The sequence below is a fragment of the Python bivittatus genome, unplaced genomic scaffold, assembly GCF_059951505.1.
Source record: "Python bivittatus isolate LINGU-HERP-01145 unplaced genomic scaffold, Pbiv_v1 ctg000980_np1212, whole genome shotgun sequence".
NCBI lineage: Eukaryota > Metazoa > Chordata > Lepidosauria > Squamata > Pythonidae > Python > Python bivittatus.
This window is the reverse complement of record NW_028277125.1, coordinates 30,380,431-30,402,303: the sequence shown is the minus strand read 5'-3', so window position 1 is coordinate 30,402,303 and position 21,873 is coordinate 30,380,431. Positions and strand designations below refer to the sequence as shown.

General features: G+C 35.6%; 1 protein-coding gene across 2 annotated transcripts in view; it reads left to right on the top strand.

Moving 5' to 3' along the window:
- Positions 1-21,873, top strand: part of LOC103057412 (guanylate cyclase soluble subunit beta-2-like) — a 53,114-nt gene that overhangs the window by 18,699 nt on the left and 12,542 nt on the right. The window contains exons 4-11 of one of the 2 annotated variants that reach the window (XM_088132441.1): positions 12,155-12,228; positions 15,168-15,262; positions 16,437-16,597; positions 17,852-17,951; positions 18,178-18,398; positions 19,189-19,291; positions 19,979-20,082; positions 21,446-21,662. In XM_088132441.1, the coding sequence (XP_087988567.1) occupies positions 12,155-12,228; positions 15,168-15,262; positions 16,437-16,597; positions 17,852-17,951; positions 18,178-18,398; positions 19,189-19,291; positions 19,979-20,082; positions 21,446-21,662 (1,075 nt within the window). Of the gene's footprint in view, positions 1-12,154; positions 12,229-15,167; positions 15,263-16,436; positions 16,598-16,668; positions 17,952-18,177; positions 18,399-19,188; positions 19,292-19,978; positions 20,083-21,445; positions 21,666-21,873 lie in introns of those variants that run through there. The other variant, XM_088132440.1, reaches the window with a different exon arrangement.

Here is a 21,873-nt window from a genome sequence, read left to right as displayed (position 1 = left end):
GAGGAAAAGGCAGTATATACCTTGAACAAACAAACAAACAAACAATGATAACATTAACTAGGCTCATCATTGGGTGTATCAACTTTCTCATTTTAGTTTTGGAATGTGATAGGTGGAGCCTTTACTTATTCATGTTCAATATATACATTAAGTAAATATTTTCTTATGAACATATAATTACTAGCATGTTTTACAATGTTGAAATGTTATGTTATTAAAAATATGGTATTTTGCTATTTTGTGACACATGTAAAGGTACATGTTGGAAATTCTCCCTCTAGTGGGCAAATTGCAGCAGTTTTCAAAGTTTAACCTTATCTGTATGAAAAACAAAGGATGACATATTGGTTCATAACAAAAAAATCTCAAGTCCATAGAGAACCGCCCAGAGTCGCTGGGAGTCAGGCGGCATATACATTTAATAAATTATTATTATAATTATTACTAGCGGTTATAACCAAAGGAAAAGAGCATGACTTTAGTATATGTAGTATATGTCTTCTTTCTTCACTATTTCTTCGCTGTTTCCAATAGTAATTATATTTTAGGACATTCTCCTTCATAACATGGAATGTTAAGGGACTGAGTTCTCCAGCTATGCAGAGTCAGCTGTTAACTTTGTTTAAAAAGATGGAAACTGAAATTGCTTTTGTGAGGATATTTTTTTCTAAGGATAAATAGCTTTGATATAAAGCCAGGGAGTGAGACAGTGCAGTTGATTTTCTGTTTGATCATTAAAGAAAAAATATATATCAGATGCAGAAGGTCATTTTATTTTCAATGTTTATATACTAAGTCAATGGACCATTTAATATTTGGAGGTGACTAAATCAAATTCTGGATCCTTTTTTAGATCATACCACTACCCAATTATATTCTTACATTTGTAAAATCATAAAATTCCTAGTATTTTATAAATACTTTCAGTGCAGATATAATTCTTTTGTTAATAGAAAATGTATTTGCGAACATTATTTCCTGATATAATTAAAAAACATTCTTCAGTGGCCCTTCAATGTATCTTTATTGTATAATTAATATTTTATTAAGAAGGAGGAAAGGAATTCCCTTTTATTAAGAGGGAATGGGATGGAATTAGTATTATCAGGTACTTGATTGCATCACTATTGTGAGTATATGATATTGAGAAAACAAACAACAATTCTAGGTGAAATTATTTCATATATTTATAAAAAATAACAATTAGCTAAAGTTAAATCTTTAGAGAAAGAAATTAAAGAATGATTAATTCTTTATACATTCCATCCATCTCATGAGTGATATAGATCTTTGGTTTCTCTTAAATATAAAGTTAACAAGCTTTATGCTTCCAAAATAGAATATTACATTCACTAAACAATAATCCTGGGAAAGGAGAGAGATGATCTAAGCAAAACCATATAATATTGTAACTTCTGTTTAGAATATACAGACTCTAGAGTTAGTAATCAACAGTTTTTTTTTTAAAGATTATTTTAAATTGCATAGTTTATATTATACCTTTTGCTGGAAAAATAAGGATTATTTCCTACAAATTGTAAGATTACCATTGTTATCACAGGACCAGGCTACTAACTTTTTTGCTTCCAAAAATTGTCACTACGATAAAATCTATGAAACTGGGAAAGGTTCTTGGATGATATTTTTAAATTGATTGATACAAAAAATATTTTATATATATATATATTATATATATATTAATATATATATTAATGTATGTAATATATATACATTATTACATTAATGTAATATCCTAGGTTTTTTTTTTAGAAGGCATCTATTACAGTTGTTCCCAAGCCTAGCAAAAATCCTACTATATATTTTTATTTTAGATTTATATTTGATAAATGAGGATGTTAAAATTTCAACAGTAACTTTGGCTTGTAGATTATAATTTATTCTTCAAAATGTGCTACATCCAAGCCAGATTGGATATATACAGCTGTCAGGTGTCAGAAAATATTAGATTTTTAATTGATTTTCTTGCTGTAGCTGAAAATAACTTAGAATCCATAACTATAATTTCTTTGGATTCTGAAAAAGCTTTTGATACAGTTTCTTGGAAGCTTTTGAGGGTGATATTGAATTAATTTGATGTTTTCCCAAAGTTTTCTATTTTGGATTAGTATGATTTATTCAACACTTAAATTCAGAAGTGATTATTAATTGTGTGCCTTTTCATTCATTACATTTATGCTATAGTGTGCATTAAGGATCTTATTTTTCTTAAAAAACTGGCTTAAAAACTCTTATCTGCTTTAGTGTAAATTCTGAAAATACTACTGTGATTACAGAGGAGTTGTAGTGCATACAATTATGCTATATGAAGATACACTCATATGTACATACACATCTATTAGTAGTCTCATTTTATTACTACACAAGTTTAGCATTTCCCAGTTATTCTATAAAAATAATGGAATATCAAAGGTTCTACTGGTCAAAGAAAAGCTAGCTAACAGCCTGACTCACAGAGGGAAAATTGCTACCTGTATCTATAAATTCTTCCTTAACTTCAAATAAGGAAGTAGGAAGGGATAGAAATAGAGCAATATTAAGCCAATATTATGGAATGCATATATATCTAGATGAAAACATTTATGCAATATAGTAAATAAAGAGAAAAAAACTCTGAAGTATAGAATCACAAGCCTTTTCTGAAAAGGAGATATAACAGCTTACCTCCTCTCTAGCTGTAAATATCTTTGGTGGCTCTGCTAAGAAATGTGGCCAAGAAATCAAAAGTCTGAACAAGGAGAACTTGCATTTTTGCTTTTATATCTGGTTATTTAATAAAGATGAACATTTTGAAATGGTATTTTGTACTGAGTTTCTATCAGATCTGAAGAACTCACAGAAATGTTAGTGACCATCTTAATATAAAGATTTGTAGGACATTTTTTCAATTTATCCCTCATTTTGATTCAAATAGAATAACTTCTAAATGGCCCAGAATTAATTGATGTATATTTAGGATAAGATAATTGTGATAAGCATGAATTTAACTCTGATTGATTTTGAGTGGTCTTTCTATCTTTTAAGCCATCACTTTATTTTAAGCACATATATATGATGCTGAATTGGCAAAGAAATCCTAAAAGATTTTCACCTCATAAAATAAAATTATCTCTTGAGAAGAATGGATCTAATTTTTCACTCTTTTGGGCTTACCATTTAGCTTTGGTCATTGGTTGGAATAAGAACTCAGCTGTTCTTTGACTTCATATTGAGAGATTTTTGGCGTGGCTGAACTTCTGTCAAATATTGGAATTCTTGTTGGGGGGGCTAACTTTCAATACATGTACTTAGTGCTGCAAGATATATATAGAAAAACTTGGTTACATTTATAATTTGACCATTTAGCTATGAAAAATTTACATTGTGACATAACTAGTTTAAAAATAGTGGGTAAATCTGATTTCTGGGTAAAGTGGGCCTTTCATAATATTATTACTTTAATAATATTTACTTTTATGTTCTGGTAAAAAAAACTTCTGTAGAATTAAAAACAGCTTGGATTACTATACAGTTACTTACTTGGTAGCTACAACTGGTCCAGGATGCAGTGACCCATGTATTCACTGGCTCCTGGAAGCACATAGCACGGATTCTGAGGGTCCTCCAGTAATTACTGATTGATTCTGGGTACAATTTAAAGTGCTGGTGTTGACCTAAATGGCCCTTTATGACTTAGCAGTTGAGGATCTGCAAGATTGCCTGCACCAGCTGGAATTAATCTGATCCACTGAATCTTGTAGAGGAAAATACTTATAGTCCCACACTTCCAAGTATTAAGGGGGACTGAAGCTATAAGACTTTACTTTATAACAGGGTTGATACTTGGAAATACTTGTTTATCTTCAGGAAAAATTGAATTGTTTTGGAGGTTTGTTTTTTTTTAGTATAAGCACTGTACTATATTTTACTTTCATTTTTGTTTTGTACTTGTTTGTGTTGTTCTTTCAGGTGGGGGGGCTTAGGATGTTACTTGTTGTCGTTTTAATTCTGCTGTAGATGTTATAATTTTTGTTAAATTATATGCTATGCAAGCCAACAAAAGTTGTCAGATTGATTGAATGAATGAATGAGTAGATAAATAAATAACACAGAAAAAACAACTGAAAGAACATGACCTATTTCTGAAAACAAATCAACTATTTCAGTGGAAAGCATGACATTCCCCCATAATCTAGCACTAAACTTCTGAAATATGTGGTTACTTATTGAAAGCGTTCATGCCAAAATGATTATTTCAAAAGATGGTTATACAATATTACAAAATGTAAAGGATATTTACATATAAGTACACATAATGAAAATATTAACCATGTGTGCCACAGGAATTCAAGAACATATATTTTTAATAGCTTAATTTCTTAATAATGTGATTACATGAATAAATATGCATAGGAATATGAGAAAAGCCAAACTGAGTGAAACCAAAAGTTTGTCTAGTCTTCATTCCATTCCTGTGTGGGAATGGAACTGTGAGAAGTGTAACAAGGACAAGATGCCAATAGTGATCAGCCAATCATGTTCCCCAGCAACTGCTCAGCCAATCATGTTGCACATACTGCCTTTCATCCAACTTGCTAGCCATCATTACATTTTCCAGTTTACTACACAAATCGTGTACCATTTGGCTTTATTCAACAACTGTGGGTAATCTGAGGAAATTAACTTCTCCTTATGCAGTTCCTCCAGAATCAATGTGTTACTGTTTAGCTTGAAATTGAAATGGTAGACAGAGAGGACAATTCCATATTTTGGAACTAAAGAAAAGATCTGGATGCAAGTGGTTTAGAATTATTTAAAATAAGGATGCTGAATACGTGGACTTTGAATTGGAAGTAGGTCCCTGTGTGTTCATCAGGAACTAAGGGCTGCACATTCCTGATCCAAGTTTAAAATAGTAATTTTCTCTGCCAGATTTTTCACCAACAATCTTAAGGGGAAAACAATCACATTTTACCTTTTGGTTTACAATTGATTGTTTTGCCATTTGAGTTAAAATATTTCTAAGGTTGTATGATATATGTAAATATTATGAAAGTAGGAATGGGATTCAAGCAAAGGAAAGTAAATGGGTCAATTAGTTTTGTGAAAAGTTACAGCCTTTTTTTTTTCTTGCTCTGTTTTGCTCTTGCTTGATGGTAGTAGCATAGAATCATCTAGTAAAGCTGGAGGATTTTGGCCATGTTTACATTGCTTGAAGCCTAATCTTAATTTTTTCGGCTTTGGCTTAGAGTGATTTTTGAGTCCAGTGCTGTAGTTTAAAAGATATCATTTATGGATTGTATAACAAAAAGACTGAAGAAGAAAGTATATTATAAGCAGAAACCTATATTATTTAGGTTTGCGGTGTGAGTGGAAGATGGCCTTAAAAAATTACTATGCCTGGCAAGGTTAAGAGATGCAGAAGAAAAGGAAGAGAATGGATAAGGTGGATTAATGGAATCAAAGAATACTGGAATATCATTAGAAAAATACATGTTGCTGGTGACATGACAAGATGGTCAGCCTTTATCTCTGCAATCACCGGGAGTCAAGCATGGCTTGATGGCACCTGATCAACTAACTATGTTTCTACAGTCAGTTCTACATGAAAGGCTATTGCTTAGTTACTGGAGTCTCACAGCAAAAAACCTCTGAGCTGACTCACAGACAATTTAGGAATTTTGCATGCTTTCAAAGTCTACTGGCTGCTCATTAGAAAGTCTGTCCTTACCTAAAAGATTCAGTTTGAGGAAAGGGTTAAGTGAGCAATGCAATTGCTCCCACCCCATTGAAAGGCACTTTAGAGTGCTGAAGTTCATCTGGATTTTCTGCCTCCATCGGAAAAAAAAAATCTTCCGCTCTTTCCTTGGAAATCACCCAGCCACCCTATATTGCAGATTTCACCTTCAGCACCACAGACCCCTGGACAGCGATGTCCATTTCTTGGCACGTTGCAGCTTAAATCAGAGAAAGTTGGGGGGAGGTGGAAGGAGCGAAAGGAGATTTTTCCGCGCTGGCGTAACCCAGTTGCTCTGATCGGTCTTTACCTCGAGACAGGCCGATACAATCTTGCAGCGGATACGAGAACAGAGTCATTAGATCGCAGCGGGATGCGTGAGCGCATTGTGGTGGGGGAGAGTATGGGGACTGTAAGCAAGCCGCGCCAGTTTTCTGGCTCCCCGAGTAGCTGCTGATTCCAACCTCCCAGTCTGCGAGAGAAGCTGGTTAACCGGGGAGTCTAGGTATCATCTGGCACTTTCGGGAAAAGAAAGGCTACATCCACCGTATCCAGAAGGGTAGACGATCTGGCTCTCTAGACCAAGAATCCTAATCTACGGGAATAAAACAATGTTGCACAATTCGTTCTTTTGAGTCATGCGCCAGAATGGTAAGTAGCGATTGCTCTACCACCACCCCTATCACCCTCCATGGATATATTTAGATTTGGAGGGGGATCTAAGGATGAGGGGAAGAGGGGATCCGTGGACTTTATGCCGATATATGCCAGTTCCATTCTGTTACCTTTCCAGGACAGAAAGCAAAAGAGAAGAACGGATGAAAAAACTAGATCCTCACAGCTGTCACTCCAGAACAGCTCTATTAACTTTAGAGGGAATGTTTTCGGACCAATTGCTTTGAGGATCCTAAACTGATGCCGCTTTGCTAGTGGTACCTCCGCTTAAGTGGTTTGCGATCTCATTCCAATGGCTTCTGGAGGGGGCGATGCAGAGTTGTTCGTCCCACCCCACTTCAGCCCAATCTCCAATAAAGTCGCAGGAATACTGCTGATGTCAAGCGAAGGCGTGGGGTCAGCCTTTCTAGAATTAGGAGAGAGTAAATATAAGTACTACGAGTAGTAGAATTGTCTGCTCACGCGAGTTAAAGTCAAAGAAATATTCCTCATTCTTCTTGGAGATGGCAGTTGTTCCTTCCGTTCAAAGGATGGTGCTCGCTGTCGTAGTTGCTCCCACCAAATCCCGAGTAGGTGGAATAGCGATAGCAGGGATTTGTTTTAGTTCGGCACGCTGCTCCCAATGAAATGCGTGTTAACCCCGCTTTGGGGCTGTATGGTTAGCGTCTCTGAAATATAGCCGCGTAGCTGTGCTGTGGGACGTTAGTTACTAAACCTGAATTCCTAAACACAGTCTTATCTGGACTCACAGCTGGTTAGAATTCATGGGATTGAGCGTCGCCCCTCCTGGCATTTAATAATTTTACCTTCTCCTCGGGGACGACGATGCAAATAAGCAAGCGTGGTGGAAATAATCGTTTCCCTTTCTCATTAGTACGTGGCAAGGTTATAAAGTCTGAAAAGGGCTGGAGCTAACGTTTAAGACTTTCAGCTCTCTCTAGAGGGCGTCCATGATGTTAAGGAACACACTTACGTATCGATTTTTAAAACAGCAACAAAACAAGGAGTTCATGCCACAATAAAGTGATTCACTGGATACCTGGTGTCCTTCAGACCTGTTCAATTACAATTCCCTGCCAGAAAGCTTTCTTGGGATAATAGGGATTGTAGTCTAACTCATCTAAATGGCTCCAGATCGATGGGATATAGTGATCAGACACTTTTTATATGAATCATATAAGATGTGGACTATTTGGATGATGAAAGCTGCGTTGATCTTGCATGTCTTGAAGCCTAGTGTTTTCTGATTTTTTTTTTTCTTTAACAGTGTCAAAAAGCCACTTGGATAATATGTGGTAATCTGTTACTAAACGACGAAAAATGAATAGCAAGAGGACAGGTTTAAAAGCTACTTTACTGAGGGAACAAAATAGTTGAATGAGCCTACATCTATTCATTCAAATAGTTGAAAAAAACTACACTTAAAATCAAGTAATATTCTCCAGATTATGCTACAAATTACATAAGCCTTTATATTTTCTGTGATGATTTCGTATAAGATTAATTTGGTTTCTAAACCAAACAACTCTGCCAATCACAATATGGCTAGATAGGACAAGTATTTCAAATATTCCTATTGGATCAACAGAGCAAAAATGTTGTTTTACCACCAAAACCTATATGCATATTTTTGCAAAAATGTGTATCTATGCAGAATATGTGTAAACAGTATAGATATGTTTAAAATACAGTGGCCTATACATATGTCTTTTAAGGGTTTTTTCTTTATATCCCTCCAAGGAGATGTACATAAATATTTAAAATAAATTATTTTATGATATAGAAATAACAGAATTAGAAATGTCTATTAAAACAAAAAGGGTCGCAGTTTTAAAAGGATGACAGTCTAAAATAGATTAGATTAGTTGGGATTCATTTATGAGTAAATATGCACTGGTTTGTTTTATTAAGCTTTAAAATGGCAGTTTAATTATTCTGCAACTGCTACTTGCTTACCTTCTATATGCTAGATAATTTCAGACTTCGAACCTAATGTTCTTTCTCTCTTTGCCCCAGTATACTTTTAGATGGGAATATATAGCATTCCTTACTCTCCAAAGCACAGTACTCTACCATTCAAATGCTTGCAATACCAGCTGCAAAAACAAAGCTTATTTAAAAGGAGTTCTTGAACTCATAAGTGATGGAGCTGTATATGGAATTCTGTGTAAATGCAACTATACTCATTTGCTCTAAGAAACACAAGTCAAACATTTTAATTGATGGTATAATTGTCACCACGAGGTCTTGAAGCTAGGAAGCACAGATGCTCTGAACAATCCTAATTTAAAACCCATTTTCCCACTCTTTTAAAAAATCAAATACTATATGCCACAACTAAATATGTTCATTTTTAAAATTGAAGTAAAATTGATATTTATTTGGTATTATTTAATACCAAAAAAGCAATATAATGCAAATTTCTCCAAACCTAACAATTTCACCAAAAATGGAACTAGAATTACTAATATTATAGGTGATAATTAAAAAAAATTAAATTAAAATTAAAAATTAAAAATTAAAAAAAAAAGATGCCCAAGGGTTATCGTTATTTGATCGACTCCTTTTCTTCTTTTAAAAAATTTATTAAAAATTACAATTACAAGGAGAAAAACTAATACAAACTAAAAAATAAAGGAGTAAAAAGAAAAAATAGAAAGAAAAATAGAAAATAAAGAAAAAATAACAATATAGTAAAGGAAAAGAATATATAAAGAAACAACTTCCCCCTTCATCACAACCATACATTGTTTTGAGAAACAACAGTCAGCGTTTAATGAAATCATCATCAACAGGTTTACCAGTTTATCATTTCTTTCTTTCTATATTTGGTATTACCTTTCAAGTCCAAATAATTCAATAGCTGAAGGATGGTCTTCTCTGAATTAATGTGATCTTTTATAAGATGTACTGGAAAAGTTCTTCCATGTGCCACACCTGTGGCTGAGGTATGGCTAGCAAAAATATACAGATGAATTAAAAAAACCAAAATATACAGATGAATTAAAAAAAACAAACCCAAGCACAACTGAGTACAGACCTATGGAAAACTAGTCCTTCAGATAATGTAGTTCCAATGTAGGCTTTAAAAACTAAAACTAGTTGGAATGATGTAATCACATAAACTGACCTCATATGTAGTTTCTAATGTGGCATTGAAGGCAGCCCCACATAGAGTGCTTTATTATAAGTCAGCCTGAACTAAAAGATAGCAAGACTTCTCCAGCAAAGTGTTAAATTGATTTCCCACTTGATAGTCAACATATTCATGCAGGGCATGTGGCCCTTGTTGGCAGGCATCCTTAATAACCCCACTTAACATTGTGTTCCTACTGTCAACAATGTTTATGCAGTATATAATTTGCCTTGAAACCAAAAAATTGCCTTCAGATTATCACACTATCAAAGAATGGTCAAACCACTCCTTGATAATTGCAATGAATTCTTGAACAGAGAACCATAGCTCAGCCTGATTAGCATATTATTTTTCATTTTAAACTTTTAATTTCTAGGGTCCAGGGCTCTTGTTTAGATGGCTGATAATTACTCTACAGACTGTGAGCCACCCTCTCCCAATGCAGTCCCCTGTACATGCATCCACTTTCACCCAAATAGGAGCAAACATTAATACCTTGGTGAAGCCATGTGGCAAAATACAGATAACACATTTAAGGAGTAATAATAATAGTAATTATTATTATTATTATTATTATTATTATTATTATTATTTATTTATTAAATTCATAAGCTGCCCAACTCCCAGCTACTCTGGGCAGTTTCCAATTGTTAAAACATTTTAAAACAAAGAACAATACAAAAACACAAAAACAACACAAGACAAAAGAACAACAATGGCAAAGAAAACAACCCCAGAAGGGAAAAGAAATGAAGAAAGGGACGTCAGTCATCCTCTCCAAAGGTCTGGGCGAAGAGCCAGGTCTTTAAGGCCCTTCGAAATACCGTAGGGTGGGAGCCATTCAAATTTCAGGGGGAACCTAATTCCAGAGGGCAGGTATTGCTACAGAGAAGGCATGCTTCTGGGGTGCAGACAGATGGCATTGTTTAATTGATGGAACCCACAGCATGCCAACACTGCCAGATCGAACCAGCCTGGCAGAAACTATGGAAGACAGGAGGTGCCTCAAGTCACCAGGCCCTATGCCATGTAGAGCTTTGTAGGTAGTAACCAGCACTTTGAATCGCACCCAGAAGCAAACTGGCAACCAGTGCAGCTCGCAAAGCAGAGGTGTTACATGGGCATACTGAGGCACGCCCATTACTGCTTGGGCCGCTGCATTTTGAACTAGTTGAAGTTTCTGGGTGGTCTTCAAGGGCAGCCCCATGTAGAGTGCATTGCTGTAGTAAAGCTGTGAAGTATAAATTTTTTACATATGTTTACTTAATTTTTTTTGGCAAATATTATATAATAGGCATATAACGTATACAGTAAGGTACAGACACAGTAAGATCCAAGATATATAGTAGCAGATATAAGAACTAGATGGCCATTTAGCTCTTTATTCAATACAGTTGCAGCCTTGGCTGGAAAAATGCAAAGAGGCTTCAGTTTACTGTTATCTGGAAAATGAAAGCTAATGTCCAGCTGAGAGGGCAAGACATGTTCCAGAAAATAGACGGTCCCTCTGCCAAGCAGGTTAAAAACAAAGGCCTTATATTTCTTCAAAGTCTTGATTGCTTCAAAGATTCTCATTCTACTGTTATTGGCTGAAGTTCATCTCTTCCCTTTCTGATATTTCAGATTGGACCCCCTTAGCTCAGTTTCACTCAGGACTGGCTGTTTTAAGGCAACCATCCAACTTTGAGTTATGATTAGCAGAGAAAATGCTGCATCTTCTGAAACATGACATATAGTCCACGACAAAAATCTGTGAGAGCTATACCACTCTCAACATTCCTTCATTATGCCATTAATCTCTTGTTGACATTATCTGGACTCCAACTACTATCTCCTGCTTTCAAAGATATAGCATTCTAGTCTATTATAGACTAGCAATACAAGAAGGTCAAGTGAGTATTATCAGAATAGTAGCAACTGTAACAGTTCATTTCTCCTTCTAGTAAAGAGATATTTCACAATGAACATTTAAATCTAAGTACAGCAATTTTATTTTTCAGGCAAGGTATAACAGTACCAGTACCTACTAGTAGTCTTTGATTATAGCAAGTAACAGAGCTAATACCTCTGAATTAATGTTATATTCATTAAGCAGAGACAAAACAGCGAAAAGGAGTAAAGGAATCAAGAGTTCAAACATGTACTTCAGGCACAATCATTGAAAAACAAACTCAGATGGAAGTGAGTTCAATACATAAACATCAAAAGCAGAATCAAGAATAGAGTCAAATCAAGAATAGATTCAGTTTTCAACCTAAGCCTGCAGTTGTATCAGCTAAAATTGTTTAAAAAAACAAAAAACTTTTCTTAGCCACTCAGGTTTTACCATTGAGTGATAACTGTGGGAGAAATAGCCACCTTGGATAAAGATGATGGAAAATGTAGTAAAATATTTCTTGAAGATGCTTATTTTGGTGTTTTTAATCCACTGAAATTGCTTTGTTTATGAATGTTAGTAACTTTCTCCAGCTGACTCAACCACACTAAAAGATCAAGGTATATGATTTGTAAATAAGTAAAGAAATATAATACAAATGCATGAATTATCCAGAATCATACAGTGCCGTGTTATATCCCTTTCTCCATGTTTCTTACTTCTATTTCTACAGTATGGATTTATAAACACATGCCTAAAGTCTCTGGTGGTTGAAAAATATGGTGAAGAAATATGGGAAAATTTAAGGTAAGTTATCCCTAGAAAAATTATTCAGAGTTCAAGTGTTAGAAATTGCTTAAAGCCATTACAATAAGGTGTCTCATGTCCTTCGACAAAGTGTGAACAATGGCCTTACCTTAAAGACTACTTTAAAAAATTTCAGGTCCTTATTTTGGTTATTGTGGTTTTCTATATTTCTTTGCAACCATAGTGATTGTTTGGATTTTTGCAGGCTAGACATGACATGCCTACTGCATTCTCCTTCCCCACATCCCTTTACAAGCAGAAAGAAGCAAGAGAGTGATAAAGGCCAGCTATAATCATCAAGGAAGCCACTAGGACCTCTGAAGTCTCTGCTTTTAGCACATGCCACTGCTGCTGGGGAAATGGCTAATTTTGAAACAGTATCAGAGGAGGTGCTTCCTTCCCTCATCCGTTTCCCCCTTCTTCACCTTGTGCTGAGGATTTAATTGGGGTCCCATGTTTAGGGTTCCATATCTCTGCTATTGTATTTGATCACTCAATATGATCATCTAGATTTTCAGATATGGCATCCTTATCCCTCACAATCAGATTTGTTGAGTGTTTGGGCAAGGAATCAGGCACAAGGGAGAACACAGACTCCAAGGTGGCTGTCACACCTCTCTTCACAATATTTACAGCATTGCTTTTTTGCTTCTCTCAGTGCACATTTGCAGTTCTAGAATAAGCAGAGTTGTACATTACATCCACTCAATGTTCACTTTAAAATAAGATCAAAATCCTTTCGAAACCTTTGGAATAAGATTGCATAGGGTACAAACCACCAACACATCCGTATAGGAATAACAACAACAACAACGACAATGCAAAATCCAGTCTCAACATCTGGCTGACTGTGTGACCACCACCACCACCACCAATAACAATAGGAGATTGCACAGGTGACTGTAAACAAAGTCATGACAAAGTAGCAACAATGGCGCATTGGAATATTTGCAAGAAATACCATTTGCCTGCAAGCAAGAACTGGTGGGGCCATAAAATAGACAAAGTAATCAAAAATGAAGGAACTAAAGTGCTCTGGGACTTTAGAATTCAAACAGACAAGCAGCTGCCACACAACACCCCAGGTTTAACAATTGTTGATAAGAAAGACAAAGAGTCTGGATAGTGGACATTGCAATACCTGGAGACAGCAGACGATAAGAGAAAGAACTGGAGAAAACCACAAAATAAAATGACCTGCAAATAGAAATAGAAGGACTGTGGCAAAAGAAAACAAGGATAGTACCAATAGTAATAGGGGTCTTGGGTGCAATCCCAAAACATCTGGAGCATTGCTTGAAGACCATCAGTATTGACAAAATCACCATCAATCAATTGCAAAAGGCAGCCTTACTTGGAACAGCTTACATCCTATGATGATACCTTTAATATTATTAAACAACACCTGCATATCCCAGGCCCTTAGGAAGGAATTGATAGGATGGGAATTGATAGGATGGGTATTGATGGGAAGGAATTGACTCACTTAACAACCCATGATCCTCGCTTAACAACAGCAATGGGGACTGCCAGGATTGCTGTCGCTAAGTGCAATTACATGATGATGTACTTTATGACCACATCACTTAGTGAAGGAAATTCTGGTCCCAATTACCGTTGTTAACCAAGGACTACCTGTAGTGTGATGGGCTCTCTGACGGTAACATGAAATGCCGACTAATAAGATTAGTCGGCACTTCAATAAAGTCTGTATAGTGGTCTTAGCCTTAACTTCTCTCTCTCTCTTGTTGGTTGAATTGATGCTTCCATGCTGGTCTTGCCTTCACAACTGGGAGCTCAGCTCAGCTCAGCTCAGCTCTCAGCATTCTAAATATGGGCATTGGCCCAAACTTCTACTGCTCTTCAAAGAGGGTTGAGGTGGGAAGGCTACAGGTGCTAGGCCTTTTCTCTGTGCCTTGTCTATTTTTTTCCTGTTTGAATGGACTTTAAAGAAATTACTCTCTCCTTTCCACCCTTTTGTTTGCTGAAGAACATTTCTACAGAAGCATTCCTTTGGCTGATAATGGCATTCCACTGTGGTCCACAGATGGGTAAAGATACAGGGTACCTGCATAGTGCATTAATAAGCAAACACTGAAGAAAACATGTTCTATCATTATGTAATGAATAAGTCATAATAAATTAGGTTATAATGACATCGCCCATTCATTGTTCTCTTGGTGGTTTCATAAATAATATAACATGATGCCTATATTGTATTACTGCTGAATAAATAAGATATTATTGCAATACAAATATTAATACGTATGTTAAATTTGCTAATGGTATGCTATCAGTGAGACTTGGCTTTTCTTTGATTAAGGACTTATAACTTTTGCAGTGGCCAGAGAATGGAAACCAGGTTTGTTTCTTCCCAAAATGATCAGAAAGTATAAGCCCTAATTTTGTTATTAGTTTTGGAAAAACATAACTCTATAAATATTGACTTAGGTGCAGATAATTCACAGATATAAAGTATGAATTTGTTACTTTTAAGTCCTACTCAAAACAATGAAATTTAACCTAATCATGGCCGGTTTTATTTTTGCAACTATTCCACCTTTTTCATTTTCAACAAAAACTAGAGATGGTTTTCTAGATGCTAATTACTATAGAAGAGTATGAATCAATCAGTTGACTAAACAGAGATTATGAAGAACAAAACACAAGGTAGAAACTGGCATATGGACATAGTGAAAGCAAGGATGGTTTGTAAGAATAGAAATAAATGCAGGGGTTCAGTGTTGAGGTAAATGTGATTCAGCTATTTTCCTTTTGTTTTCCTTATTTCATCGTCCTACATAGCTTACTCTTTTTTGCATGCTGCGTAATATACTCCTGAAAGGAATAACATGATGGCCATTTACTGTATATATGTATAAGAGGCTAAATTTTAGAATATTATTATAGCAACATTTTTTTTTGGCTTTTTATTATAGAGTCCAAACTGGAGTACAGGATACTTTTTTTACTTTTGAAGTTTATAAAGATGAGATCACAATGCAACTAATTGACAAGGCATGCAAAATGCTAGGTATGTATTATTTTGAAATAATGCCAAGATCCAGGGATGCATCATCATCATCATCATCATCATCATCATCATCATCATCATCATCATCATTTTGGATTAAACAGATCTGGTGGTCTATCATAGGAGCAGCAACTTTGTGGTGGCTGAGGTTTGCACTTAACATTTGGGAAGAGCCCAAGGAAGGCAGTGGGTGGTAGGATGATGCTAATGAGTGCTGTTTTTGGTTAAATATTCTCAGACAGTGCTTTTAAAGCAATTAGAGTCGAAATTTCAAGTAGGCACTTCTCCATGAGGACTTTGCACTATCCAGAATCACTTCTAAACCTGTCCAATTACATTGGCAGTTTGGGGAAATTTATTCATTTGAAATTGTAGAAAAACTAAGTTTTCTCTTTGAAATGTTATGGTTTGGCAGAAATTGGGAGCAATCTCTTTTTCTATTGATGGGAACACTTGCCTCATACTGCCTCTTGGCTTCTGGACTCAAGGCAACCATTATTCCTTCACACAGACTTCAGTATCCTCTTCCTGCTACCTGTGTGGAAGTACTTTTTTGGAATGTATCTTCTCATTTACCCTACTGTAACCTCTGCACCATAGTTACAAGTTATAACTATTGGGAATGGGGCCCAGTTGCACGTTACTGAAATGCTGTCATTTTGCTAACATCACATTGCAGTGGGTTTTGAATACAGGAGGAATGGAGGCTTTGCAGCAAAGAAACCTCCTATGATAGCAAATGCTGAGAAATTTTGACAAACAACTGGACAAATGCACATAGATTGAATTGAAAACTTGTGTGTGTGTGTATACATACATACATATATACACACACATACTAGCAGTTTATTTTATTTTTCTTTTGTATGGAATGAGGGTAAGGCAATTTTTATTACTCCAGGAATGATGGTCGTGCAGGGAAGGACATTGATTGAATAATATTCATTGTACTCTCTTATTAATTAGCTGGAGAGTGAACATTGATTGGCATAGAGTGTTCCTTGTATGTTTGCAATATCTTTTGGTCAGAAAAAGTAAATTATGAGTGTACATCAAAGTGCTTCTGAAGAATTGGGGAGTAATAACGGTGGTGATGTGGAGCTGTTCTGAATTAACCTGGGTTCCTAAACTTGAAACATGAACTTCTAATATGGTAATATGCTTGTTTTCCTAGATGTTTCCCCAGATATGGTCCTGAAACAATTTGGAGAATATTTCTTTGAATTCTGTAAACAGTCAGGTTATGACCATATGCTGAGAACACTGGGAGGAAATCTGTATGAATTTATAGAGAACCTGGATGCATTACACAGTTACCTTAGTCTGTCTTACCAGGCAAGTGGAAATGACTTCTGTGAAAGTAGTAGAGAAATCTGATTCCTCCTTTTGAATTCCCACATCTTCCTAATAACACAATGGACAAATTATGATGTACAGTATATGTATATGTATATGTATATGTACGTATGTATCTATGTTTTGGAGTTATGATGCTTTAGTTTAAAATACTTGGTTGCTAAAATCTGATTTTCATTTTCTAAGATTTAAATTTGCATGTTTTTTTTTATCAAATCAAATTGTCTTCTATCAGATAATTGGCAATGATACCTTTTATTATTGTGACATAACTATCATCAGAAATGAGGCAATTCTGTTGTAATCTGAGAAAAACCCATCTTTGGGAGATTCCATTTTATTAAGAAGACACCAGTGGGGTAGTCTACCCCACTTCCTATAAAATGCCAGTTTCAGAGGACAGATTTTTCTTAGGAGTGCAGCAGACTAGAAAAGGTTAAATTCCCACAATGTCCAATTCAGATAAGGATTTTCTAGATGATGATGTTTGTCTTTCAAAAGAAAACCCATATAACAAGTGGAAAGTTGTTTAACAGAAAGAATGGAGAGGAGACTTAGGTTAGTGGTAGAATCCTGCTTGTACTTCCATCCTTGGTTCTCCCAATTAAAAAAAAAAAAAATTATAGCATGCAGTGGGAAAGAGATCCTCTATTAATCAGTGTATGATAGTTGGTTAGATGGATAATTAATCTAACTTAGTATAAAGAAGTTGCACATGTATAAAGATGTTCAAGTGTTCCCATACTGCTATCAAGGAACAGATTTCTGATGCCTCAAAATGAAGGCAGCAACTGCATTATTTCTTTTACTGAGATATCAGTTATTGAAATATGCATATGGGGAGATTGTTGCATGGTAGGATGCTTGGAAATCTCACAGGAGACAGAAGGAAGGTCCATCAGAGAAGTTGTTGATCAGTTCCTTTTGGGAGGAATTTATCATGAGGACATCATAATTGGAAACATACATGCATGGCCATGGCTAGGGCATTGCAATAAAAACTCCAGAGAGATACATTAATGTGTGGAACCATTCTGTTTCTTAGAGAGTGGATAAATAATTTACTATTAACCGTACTGTGATTAAACTGAGGTGGGTCCAGTGCAATTCAGCATTATAGCTTAATCATACTCTCAGATCACTACTGGCTGTTTATGGTTACTTCAGGACACCATTAAAAAGTGAGTTTGGGAATGTAGCATTCTAATATTATTCCTTTTGAGTGTTTTTCAGGAAATGAACGCTCCTTCCTTTAGGGTAGAAAAGAATGAAGATGGGTCAATGTATTTGCATTATTATTCAGACAGAAGAGGCTTATGCCACATAGTTCCAGGTAAGTTGGTGTGTGTGTGTGTGTGTATGTGTGTGTGCATGAACTAATAAGACTTATATTTCTTTGAAATAAAATCTGTTTATTAAGGCTGATAATTTAGGCTGAATCTGTTGGCAAGCTTACCGTACAAGGGAACAAATGCTGCTTGAGTGCTTCAGCAAATATGCTAAGGATTGTACTACAGGAGCTTATGTAATATGACCTGGATTTTTTTCTTTCAATTCAGGAATCATTGGTGCAGCAGCTTTGGACTTTTTCAATACTGAAATTTCCATGGAAATCGTCAATCAGACAGAAGAAGAAGAAAGAACAGGAAAAAAAGAACACATTATATTTCTTGTAACACAAAAGCCTGTATTTTCATACAAAAGAAGAAACAAGTTCTCTTCCTCACCACATCACCTTCCAAATTCTGGAGTTCAGGCAGAAAAAAGGCTGAATAAAGAGGTACTATAATACTTCTTTGTGCAGAAATATCAGTGTGTGTGTGTGTGCGCGCGCGTGTGTGTGTATAGAGACACACATGCATGTGTGTGTATTTGCGCACATGTGTCTAGCTATGTATAAAAGCATCAATGGAGTTTCAGAGTTAAAAACTCTAACATCAATTTATACATGCTATCTCTGAAAAATGTATTTGTAATTGAGATGGCACTTGTACTGGAGGAGGGGTGTCTGCAGGCTACAGTACAAAAATTCAAGATGACAGCCACAAAGGTGAGATTGAAGCTTTACCTGTTTTTTATGAGCTTTGCTCCTAGTGGTTTTCCATCCAAGTACAACCTAGGTCTGTTTCTGTTAGCTTCTTCAAGGCTGATAAGCACTTGCAGTCATGTATATGTTTCAGTGGTCAAATTTCTTTATAACTGTATTTTCAAAGGTAGGTCGTATGACTTGAACACTGAAAAATAAGTGTGTTAAGATTTTTCCGAAGATGAGCCTAAACTGTAACACTTGCATGTGTTGTAGTGATGATGCTGATAACCCAGAACTGAATAATCAAATGAGCATGCTCACAAATCTGAATGTATACATGGATAAAAGTACTTCCAAAAGTGCCTTCAATTTTTCTGAAATAATGAGGCATATTTGTACTTATTTTAAGTAGTTCCAAATATGAAACACATTTTAAATGTTAATTATCTTTCATAATTACACTTTTTTGTTAGGAAATAATTTATTTCTTAGTTTAAAAATATGTTTAAAAGTTTTGTGATTCCTTTAATGTATTCCACAGGAACTTGAAAGAACCATGAATAAAATCAGAGATAAAACAAGTCTCATTCCTGTCAAAAGGAGCCACTGGGAAACAATCAGAGGAATTGTGACAATAGGAAAAGGTAAATGGTTGGGTATAACATCAGTCTTTCATTAATAGTTTTGAATATGGGATTGAAAAACTGAACTGAAAGCATTTTACAGCAAAAGAAAGATTCATTCTTATAAAAATAAGAAGGAGAAGGATAGCTCAGTGCTGTCAACTGGAAGTTTATACGTTCCTGCAATTGCTGAAGTGGGATTTACCTACCAGTCATATTTATGGATTTTGGGAAGAATGCTATCTTGTTCTTTGTCTAAGACAGCAACCTGTTTTTGAGCTGGCCCTGGCTTCTGATTATATAATCAATCAGCTTAATTTAAAAATGTGAACTGTTGGTAGCACAAGCCAAATAGGTCAAGAGATGAGACATTATATATTTTAAGAATAAATGACATGACTACTGCTGTGCAAAGATGTAAAGGAATTTATTTTCATTTTTACAGGCTCTTATTCTTCCATTTCAGCCAAATTAGATATGCTTTTCTTTTAATGCTCCAGTTCTAAACTAACATTAAAATAAATAGTGAAGCAGTTCAGTATTTGCCTGCAGAACACAGCGGTTGGAACTGTACCATATTCATATACATAAAAAATCCCCATCGACAGTCCTGAGGTTCTTGAAAGACAGGAATGGATAGATGAATGAATATTTGTATATAAACAAGTACTAAGTCATTTTGAAGATATCACTTTTTTCATATTGCAGGTCGACTTCTTAGAGGATTTGATCCTGTCTATCCTAGGACCCTCTGGATTGACCCAAAGACGTTTTGCATTGGGCTTCCTTTCCATATTGTTTTTGATGAACAGGTAAGAAAATTAACATTAGTGGACTGATGTGAAGTGGAGTCTCATGTATGTCTTTTCATAAATAGGTAGGGTTTACTCCCATCTTAATAGATATTGGACATAGGATTTAGCAGCCATACAATCCTGGAAGAAGGTGCAGCTGTGTTAATATATTGCAGATGGATGTTACATTCACACTCCTGCATGCTCTGAAAACACTTTTGAATCTAAAGTACTTAGATTCTATCTATCTATCTATCTATCTATCTATCTATCTATCTATCTATCTATCTATCTATCTATCTTGTACTATTTATTACTGAGCTTGTTTACAGGATCACTAATCTCAGGATAATAATCCCTTATATTTTCATCCTATTTCTAGTTGTGTTGTTAAATTATCCACTGGAGTGCTATCAAATACATGCACGCACGCACGCATGCACACATGCATACATACATACAAAAAGTGTACCTAGCTTACTTTTTCACATCACTCATGCACCTTAATGGTTGTACATAGCATGGCGATGTGGTCTTCCAAAATGCAAGGTAAAGGATGAAGAAAGGTTAAAACAGTTACAGAATGAAGGAAAGATTAAAAAAACAGCTGTAGAGCTATTTTCCTTAGTAGACTATATGAGTAAGCGGGCTGAATCCCATGAATTCAAAACTTGGCAAACTTTATTTGACTCAGGAAGCAACCAGGCAGCTGATCAAAAACAGGGAGAACAGATTCAAACAGAGGCTTATACAATAGAGCAAATATGCTTAGGAGTAATACACAGTATCTGCACAAATTATCCACAGCATGCGGTAACCTAAAACAGCAATGCTAAGCTTTTCTTTTATATGCACAGAAGGGCTTTAGACATGCATAACAAGGTATAATGACATCAAAATAGCATATGCATCATGACCTCCTCACATGAATGAGTCAGTCATGTATTTGTTTTATGATATTTGATATAAGTACATATATTGCATCATTAGTGTGATGATGTCATGATGAACCTGTTGTTATTTGCTTCATGCTTGCCTGCCCTGCAGTTGCCTATGGAAGAAGCCCTGTACAAACATTTTTAGTTCTACCTGCTGCTAGACAACATGCATACAGAGAAGTTAATTAGATCTGCCCTCTGGCTGATCCCTTCTATATAGACTCAAGGGAGAAATGAGCCCTTTGGCTATAGGTGGATTGGATATGATGATGAAGATGGTGATGATAGCAGTAATAATATAATTCAACAGTTTTGGACAATATATCCAATTATAAACAATTATAAAAGGCTACATGCAATGTTTAGAAGATGAAATTCTATTGGCAACGGAATAAAAATAGGGACAGGATAAGCAAGAATCCTGTTTTGTTTTCTTTTTAAAGCTTAGAGTGAAACAAGCTGGAGTTAGTATTCAAAAGATTGTGCCTGGCCTTCAAACACTGGGCATCCGTCTCAATCAGTACTTCACTATCGTACGCCCTGAAGTGAAATTTACCATCTCCAGTGTTCAGAGATTTATCAACAGCCAATTTGTTTTCCGGACCAAGAGAGAGATGATGCCAGACTCCTGGAAGCAGCGTCCTATGTTGGAGCTAAGAGGTAGTTGTTTCTTTTCTCAACAGCTATTATGTCTGTGACACACTGAAGAGACAACTATGTTATGGGAAACAACTATTTCTCTCTAAAGTGACACATCTGCTTCCAAACTGAATTGCTTCAGGCTATAAGTGACAAGGAGCTCCTCCATAAAATATAAAATCTGTGAATTCAAAAACCTGATATTAAGGAGAAGCCTGCCCTTCTCCCTGGC